Here is a 9,266-nt window from a genome sequence, read left to right on the forward strand (position 1 = left end):
GGAAACTGGGCGAGGGAAATGACAGTGCTGAGTGTTGCAAGGCTGAGCTGCAGCCTGGAAGGAGGTTAGCAGTGCTTAGCATTTTTAAGGTTGACTTTGGCACCAAAAAACAAGTAGGGCAGCACTGATGAGACCTCCTGATGACACTGTGTTGTAGGCAGCACCAACACGGAGGAGGACGGGGATACCACGGAGGCAGAGAAGGGTTGACCTTGCCTGCTGTGCCCAAACTGGGATGCAAATTATCAGTACTAAATTCTAGGCTGGGTACTAATCACTAGGATTTTTTTTTTTTTTGCTACAGGATGGGAGCTCCATGGCTGGAATTGCCCAAGGAGAAGAACAATGTGGATGTCCTGGTTATCTAAGCGTGAGGGATTCACAATGCATCTGTGATGTCCACAAATGAGAGGACAAGGGGTAATGGATTAAAACTGGAGGAGAGGAGGTTTAGGTTAGACATTAGGAAGAAATTATCTAATGTGAGGGTGGGGAGAGCCTGGCCCAGGTTGCCCAGAGAAGCTGTGGCTGCCCCATCCCTGGCAGTGTTGAAGGGCAGGTTGGATGGGGCTTGGAGCAGCCTGGGCTGCTGGGAGGTGTCCCTGCCCATGGCAGGGGGTTGGATCTAGATGATCTTGAAGGTCCCTTCCAACCCAAACCATTCCATGATTCTGTGATTCAAACCATTCTGTGGTTTTATGATTCTATGAAATGTGCCATGGGATCCATCATCATTTGGAGCTCATCTCCAAAGGGCAACAGTCTGGATCTGTGTTTCAGAAACCATGATTTCATCTAAGAAGACCTAGAGAGAAATGGTTGATAGAGGGAGTAAAAAGGAGACTAAAAAGCTTTGACTTGCAAGCTGCAGAGCCAAACTGTGGATACTGTACATGGAGACACTGAGCTGTGACCTCCTCATAGGAGAAAAAGCACTGAGTAACCCAGTGCCCACAGAACAGCAAATTATAACCTGTCCATTGGCTCAGGCTGGAAATGAGATGATGGCTGCAAACCATCTGAGACTGAGCTCTTGGCACACCCTTCCAGCTGGCATCATGCAAGGAAACATTCCACATTTCTGAGACAGCCTCGGGTGTCACTCGTGAAGACTAAAGAACAAACTAGATAACTGGACTTACTGGTGCAGAGGGTCCCATCCAGGCCCTTGTGCCTACAGGTCCCTGCTGAGGTGACACAGCTGAGCAAAAGCAGAGGAAAAATTGCTCAAGGACATTGACTCCATCACCTGAAGGCCATGTCCATCTCTTCCTTGTGCTCATCCCCGTCCCACAGCAAACACAGCCCAGCTCCAGCTTCCACACAGCCAAGGCAGCCAAATTCAGTATTGCCTACACTGCTGAGCAGCTCCCAGCTGGCTTCTGGGCCTGGATATTGTCCACCTTCATGTGATTGCAGGGAATACGTTGGCCAAGATACTACAAAAGTATCTCCAACTTGGAGATAACTACCAAGGCCCTTTCTCAGTTGGTGGACTATCTCCAGAGAAGATCATAGAAACAGAATCAGAGATGGTTTGTGTTGGAAGAAACCTTATATCATCCAACCCCCTGCATAGGCAGGGACACCTCCCACCAGCCCAGGCTGCTCCAAGCCCCATCCAGCCTGCCCTTCAACACTGCCAGGGATGGGGCAGCCACAGCTTCTCTGGGCAACCTGGGCCAGGGTCTCACCACCCTCAAGATCAAGATTCAGAGCATGGCAGGACAGCTGCCTGTCTGCAGCACCCATCTCCACCTTCTTGTCTTGGTAAACACAAGGGCTTCCACCACACATGGTTATGACAGACTCATACAACTGGTCCTTGTGGTACCAGCAGACGTGTCTCCTGCCAGTAAAGGTACATATTAAGTCACTGTTGTGCCAGAACTCAGCCTTGGCCAAAGCTGCCAAACATCTCTTTGAACAACCAGCCTTTTCTGGACTGAAGAAAACATCCTGCTCCATCCCTTCCAGCTGACAGCAACCTTGGATCCGTGTGTCTGCAAGGGTTGCTTGAATGATATGCTCATCCAAACTGGGAGTTTGTAACTGAAATGACACTTGGAAATGAAACCTGCCCAGGAACATTATCTGGCAATGGAGGCTGGGACCACACACACTCACACTGTGAAACCCCTTGGACCCCCAGAGCGAGGTGGTTGCACCCAAGCTGCTTGTTTGGATCAGTTCTTGCCTGGTACCCACCCCCAAACCAGCCTGGGAAGCAGGTTAAGAGACTGTTCAAGAGTGTAAACAATCATGTCCCCATGTCCAGGAATGTGTCCTGGAACTGTTTAACTTACTGATACCGACCTGGTCTATGGATCTGATCAGAAATTTCAGAAGGCAAAGGAAAATTTTCCACCAAGCTTAGCACAACTGACAGCACCAGCACCTTCCAGTACCTGAAGGGGCTACAGAAACTAGAGAGGAACTTTATACAAGGGCATGGAGGGGGAAGAGCTTCAATCTGGCAGAGGGGAGATTTAGGTGGGACATTAGGAGGAAATTCTTTCATGTGTGGGTGGTGAAACACTGGCCCAGGTTGCCCAAAGAGGGGGTAGATGCACCCTCCTTGGAAGTGCTCAAGACCAGGTTGGATGGGGCTTGGAGCAACCTGGTCTAGTAGAAGATGTCCCTGCTCATGCAGGGGGGTTGGACTAGATGAATTTAAAAGGTCCCTTCCAACCCCAACTATTCTGTGATTCTGTGAACCTAAGATTGGACATGTCCTCCACTGGAGACTTTCAAGAAGAGGTTAAAATCAACCTGGTGTGGTCTAGATATATTACACCCTTCCCCAGAAATGAAATGTGGATCTTGGGATCTTCCATCCCTACAATTCCACAATCATAATCATCTAATCACAGAAGGGTTTGTGTTGGAAAGGACCTTTAAAGCTCATCCAGTCCAACCTTTCTGTAATGAGCAGGGACATCTTCAACTAGACCAGGTTGCTCACAGCTTGTCCAACCTGACCTTGAGTGTTTCCATGGATGGGGCATCTCCCACTCCTCTGGGCAACATGGGCCAGTGTTTTACCCCCCTCAGCATCAAAAATTCCTTCCTTGATACTGATGGAGGAGGAATTCTCTGCCCTGGTGTAGCTCACTCCAGCCCTTCTGCATGAAGATCCCTCCCTAAATGAGCTCCTCTAGACCTCAGGAAAAAAAACAAACCCACACCAAGTCTCCAGCACTGACTCATTCATCTCCATAGCTACTACAGATCCTCATTTGCTCCACATCTTCAGCACCTCCAGGGCTTGAGATGAATGACAGAACATTAGCAACAGGCAATTCATTAACATGAGACGCAGGCCAAAAATTCCCATTGAAGCCTTTCTTGCTTTGTTTCCTCTGATAGGAAAGGAAATTGGTGGGGGGAACAAGAAATAATCATTGTTTTGGTTAAAAAAAAAAAAAAAGAAGAAAAATCTCTTTCTGGTGATGAAATTAAAAACCAGGTTTCACAATATTGTGTCTCTGGGGAAGATTAATCACCTCACTACTCATTTTGACACACTGCAAAGGGGGTGAAATTTTGTATATACATAATATATATATTTATATAAATTTATATTTTTATATAATTTTATATTTATATATATTTTATAGATATTTATCAGTGAATGAAGGTAACAAAAGGAGAAGAATGCAAGAAAAAGAAGAAGAAAGGGAAAAAAATACCCAGGAAACACCTAAATCTAATCTTTTTCCATCATTTTCAAATAGAAATGGAAAACTTTCACTCCTTCTTGCATTTTTGCCAAATGTGCAAAAGTGGAATTATTAAAATTTCACTTCCACCAGTCAATGTCATTATTTGCACATTCTGTCACCTTCTCTCTTTTGGTCCTTGATCCCCAGGGTTAATCTCAGCTCCCTCCATCCTTTGGGATGGGAGGGAGAAGGGCTCTGCTCAATCCCTCCAGGAGTTCAGGGGCACAATCCTGTCTCAAGCACTGGTGTCACCAGGGTCACCTCTGTGGCCCATACAGATAAACCCCTCAGTGATGCCACCAGATCCTTCTCTGGGACACCAGGTAACTGAAAAAGAAATGCTCCATCCAGCAGCAACAGCTTTCCAAGGAGCTGCAAAGCCCCCAAGGCTGGGTCCTGACTCTTACCTAGAAGTCAGGTCATCCATATAAACCTCGTTTTCCTAGTTGCTGAAGGATGTCCTGGTCCTTACTTGATCCCTCAGGGTCCCCAGGCCACCATGAGAAGCAGGGACAGAAGGGAGATGAAACCTGCCCCTGTAGCACTGCCTGGGCAACACATGCTTTGGGGAGGGAAACTGAGGCAAGAAACATGGTGCTGGAACCCGTGTCACACCAAGGCATACCTGGTCACAGTGGTGGCTTCCAGCACCTCAACCTCAGAAGAACAACAGTGAACAGGAGAAGGAAGCCCTGGAGTTGCACCCTGCTGCATTGTGTGGGCTCAGGTAGGATACAGAGCACCTCTGACTCAGTTTCCCCACAGCCAAAGAGGAACAGTCACAGGGCAGGAACTGACAAGCAGATGCCACCACGCACGACTTGATCACCTTCCAACCTACTTGCTCCTGATGGCTTCAAACCAGACCTTGCCCAGGGAGTCACCCAACTTTTGGAACCCATTAGGAATGAGCACGACCTCTCACTCTTTCCCTTGGCTTGCCAAGGGAGTGTATTTGGGAATAAGTCCATAAATAAATCCTATATATAAACATGTAATAAATGTATACAAAGATAAATATTCAGAATATCAAGATTAGTACTATTAAGAAAAATAATGGAAATTACATGAATAATGTAAATCATATAAATAATTCCTATTTATTCTTGTGCAATAGACATGCTCAGCCCTGCCAGGGCTGCTCTGGCCTTGCTGAAGGCTTCTTCATCTTCATCACCAGCACAGACACACGGTCATTGCAATATTCATTTGTCTTGGTAAAAAGAGGTTAAAAAGAAGTGTGACCAGCAGGGCAGGGAGGGGATTGTCCCCCTCTGCTCCGCTCTGGTGAGACCCCCCTGCAGGGCTGGGAGCAGCTCTGGGGTCCCCAACACAAGGACACATGGAGCAGTTGGAGCAAGTCCAGAGAAGGGCCATGGAGATGATGGGAGGGCTGGAGCAGCTCTGCTCTGGAGCCAGGCTGGGAGAGTTGGGGTGTTGAGCCTGGAGAAGAGAAGGCTCCAGGGAGACCTGAGAGCACCTTCCAGGGCCTGAAGGGGCTCCAGGAAAGCTGGGGAGGGGCTTGGGACAAGGGCAGAGAGGGATGGGAGCAGGGGGAAGGGTTTTAAACTGAAAAAGGGGAGATTTAGATGAGATCTTGGGAAGTAATTCTGCACTGTGTGGCTGGTGAGACACATGTTGCCCAGTGAAGCTGTGGAATCTCCATCCCTGGCAGTGTTGAAGGGCAGGTTGGATGGGGCTTGGAGCAACCTGGTCTGGTGGGAGGTATCCCTGGTCATGCAGGGGGGGGTTAGATCTAGATGATCTTTAAGGTGCCTTCCAACCCAACCCTGCCTGGGATTCTGGGATTCTATGATAGAAGGGAATGCCTCCCGTTAGCGTGGACTTCCCTCATGACCTTGGGCTAGTTGCTTACTCTATTCCATGCTCCATTCCCTGGCCTGGAAAGAATACTCAAGGGGGACAGAGCAAGCTTAAAAATCATTACCAGTGAGCTCTTTGGTTTCACTGAGGAACTGTCTCCCAGCCTTGGAGGATCACATTACACTGATTTGCAGTGGTGGCAGAGGACTGTAAGGACATCTCCTCCTGCTCTCTCCTGCTGAGGAGCCTTCACCCATGTACAAGCCCAGCAAAAGCCATGGAGGACAAGCCCCATTTAAGCCAGCCCTTGCCCCTGGCTGGCAAAATGTCACCAGGAGACAATTTTGGCTTCTGAGTGGCCCAAAAATGTTGCCCCAATAGGCTGCGGTGTCTCCATCCTTGGAAATGTTCAAAACCCACCCAGGAAGGAGTCCTGTAAGTAGCAAGGTTCTTGACAGTAGGAAGGATTTGGAGAATTTGAGTTTTAAAAAGAACCCAAACAGTCAACAGCACTGTAAAAAGATGCCTGATTTGATCAGTAAATGAGAACAATTAGCCACAACATCACTTCTGCATTAATGAAGAGGCGCTTATGTTCCCGGGCTGAGCATCAGAGCAAACACTTCACTTACAGTGTGCTGCAAGGAAGGAAAGACATGGAAATGGGAGAGCAGATGAGGATCCAAGGGAAAAGGAAGCCCTAAGGGTGTCCTGAAAGATAAGGAGCAACACAAGGAGGGCTGAAGCCTTCTAGTTCTTCTCGGGTTTAACATCTGAGCTGACCCAACCCTTTTGCTTGGGGAGGAAACCCAGCCCAGCCTGCCCTGCCTCAGCTGCATGAATTTGCTGGAGGAGACAGGAGGGATGGGAAGGTGAGCAATCTGCATTTAAATGTGCAAGAAAATAAGTCTAATTATCCCTTGCTCCAGTGGAAGGCAGCACCACAACAGCTCTCCAGCTCTAGGACAGCCTTCTGCTGTAGTCCTGCCATTGCTGACATGATCCCAGACAGACAAAAAACCCCAAACAAACAGGAGTCAAAAATCACAGCTGGCCAAAGCAGATCAAACGAGTGGGTCACTTCTGGAAAACCTCTTTCCCCACACCTTCCAAAAATCCCTGGCTGTTGTCTCACGTCTCAGCTGACCACCCCTGTCACACCTGGATGCACCTGAGCCCGAAGCTCATCACTCCCATCCCCAGCAAGGGCCCCAGACCTGATGATGGAATTACAGCAAACCCCAAAATCTCACTGCTGGAACTGTGTCCCACCTGGGGACAAGGGAAAAGATGATGGTCAGGTCTCTGGTGCCCACGCCAGCACCAGTAGGACACAGGAGTCACAACCCACCTTCATTTTAGATCTGCGTGAATTGACTATCAGTTTGATGGCAGGTGTCCCCTCTAAACCCCCCCCACCCCACCCCACGGGGAAGGAAATCGATCTCATCACGGCATCAGCACCTCGGGGAGAAGCCAAAAAGGCTGTGGTGACACTTTTCTCACGACAAACCCCAGCTCTGCCCTCTGCCACCTCCACTCCAGCCCCGGCAGAGGTGGGTTCTGCCAAAAGAAAGCTCTGGAAAACCATCCACCGCAGCAAAACCTCCTTGCAAATGTACGTGCGGGGGCTCCCGTCCCCCTTCCCCCCTTCTCCTCCATCCCCATCCCCCCCTCCCCTCACTTTTTTTTGTCTCACATTCCCAGCAGCATCCAAAACCCGAGAGGGAAACCACAGCCGGGAGCTCCATGCTCTGAATCCCAAGCGGGGGCTTTTCCTGGGGTGAAATAAGGGCACCCTTTTGGGGTGGGGGGGGGCTGGTGGAGGAAAGAGGGGGGGCGGGGGGACACACAGAGGGGTGTGCCACCAACCCCCCCCCCCCCCCCAAGCTGCATTAAACATGGCAGCATCCAAAGGCTGCCCCACCCAAGCGGCCTAGGACGCTTTGTCACCCGCATCCCGGGATGCTGCTTTGTCTGGGGGGGGGGGGATGCTGCGTGGGGACCCTTCCACGGGTGGGGGGTGCCCCACCGGCGCGGGGCGGAGGCGGGGGGGGGGGGTTTGGATGGCCCTCGGGATGCGGTGGGGATGCTCGGTCCTTTAGGATACAGCGGCACCGGGGATGCGCTTGGAAAAGAGCGGGGGGGGGGAGACTCGTCCCCTCCTCCCCCCCCGAAAGGCAAGGAGGGGAGGGGGAGGGGGGGGTGTCTGTGAATTTTGGGGATGCGGGGACACACACACAGACACCCACCCCAACCTGCTCCCAACCCACCCGCCAAAAAGGAGCCGCGGATTCGCTCCCCGCGCGGCCACCTCCCCCCCCCGGCGCCCCACCCGGGATGGGTGGAAAAATCTCAGGAGAGGAGCTCACAGCAACTCCCCCCCCCCCCCAACACACACACAGACACACACACACACACACAGACACAGACACACACACAGACACACACACACTGCGATGTTTCCAAAGCCGCGTTCCCAGCTCTCCCAGGCTGGGATGTCCTGCCCAGGGGGATGATGAGCGAGAGGGGACGGGAAGAAAGGCTGGAGAGGAGCCGGAGGGATGAGGGTTGGGCTGGGGGGATGTTGGGGGGGCGGGGGGGGGTGTTTTACCTGTAGGACGAGCTGACCCCCGCGGCCACCTCCTCCTTGATCTGCCTGTTGAGAGCATCGGCGGCCGCCCGGCCCCTGCCCGCGTCCCCCGGGGGCTCCTCCACCTTCTTCCGCCCCTTCTCTCTCCCGCCCGCGCCCCGCAGCGCTTTAGGATGCTCATCCTCCCCTTCGGGGTCTCCTTCTCTCTTCTCGGGCACCTTCCGCCTCTTCTCCTGCGCCGGTTTCTCCGGGGAACCGCGCTCCGGGGGGGCGAGGACGGGGGAAGGTCCCGGCTTGGGGATCCAAGGGTGGTCTCCCCTCTTCGGGATGGGCCAGGCACGGAAATCCTTCTGGTACTGGGTCTCCCTCTCGAAGGGGGTGTCGGAGGGCTGGTACTCGCTCTTGGGTTTGCAGCTGGGCTCCGGGCGCTGCACCTTCCAGGGTTTGTAGTCGTGTCGCATCACCGAGTCGGCCGGGGGGGAAGGGTGCGGGGCCGGGCCGGGCCGGGCGGCTGCGGGAGCCGGGTCCGCTTCCCCGGCGGGCTGGGTGTCGATGGGGGCGGCGGGGCGCGGGGGCTGCTCGGTGGCCTCGGAGTACTTGGTGAAGACGAGGGGGACGGCGATGTCCGCCTTGTCCAGCTGGCTCCAGAAGCGGGCGATGCAGCAGGCGCGGGTGATGCAGGGCCACGCCATGGCCGGACCCCGACCCCCCCCCCCCCGAACCCCGCACCGCCCCGCACCGCACCTCGCGGCCGGAGGAGCCGCGCGCGCGCCCCGGCTCCGCGCCCCGCAACGCCGGGACCCGCGTCGCTGGGGGGGGGGGGGGGGATGCGCGGCCCCGCCCCGCGCGCGCGCCGCCGGGAAAGGGGCGGGGGGGGGGAAGAGGGGCGGGGCCGCGGGCGCGCGGGCGCGTGCACCCGCCTGCCAGGCACGCGCGGGCACGTGCAAACAGGCGCGCGTGGACACCTGCACGCGCGCACACACGGACACAGGCACACGCGCGTGCCAGACGCACCCGCGTGCGGATACGCACCCGCGCGCGCTCGCGTGTGCGATCGCGCGTGCGGTTCGACACACAGAGATACGTGCACGCGCCCACGGGCACGCACATAGGTGAGCACACAC

At 53.6% G+C, this 9,266-nt stretch overlaps 1 protein-coding gene across 1 annotated transcript in view; it reads right to left on the reverse strand.

Annotated features, from left to right (window-relative positions):
* The window catches only part of MAP6 (microtubule associated protein 6), a 49,649-nt gene extending 40,804 nt beyond the window's left edge, over window positions 1–8,845 (reverse strand). The window contains exon 1 of the mRNA XM_051608763.1: window positions 8,164–8,845. Within this exon, the coding sequence (XP_051464723.1) occupies window positions 8,164–8,834 (671 nt within the window). The 5' untranslated portion in view covers window positions 8,835–8,845. The remainder of the gene's footprint in view (window positions 1–8,163) is intronic.
* Window positions 8,846–9,266: the final 421 nt, after the last annotated feature.

The sequence above is a fragment of the Apus apus genome, chromosome 1, assembly GCF_020740795.1.
Source record: "Apus apus isolate bApuApu2 chromosome 1, bApuApu2.pri.cur, whole genome shotgun sequence".
NCBI classification, from domain to species: Eukaryota; Metazoa; Chordata; class Aves; order Apodiformes; family Apodidae; genus Apus; species Apus apus.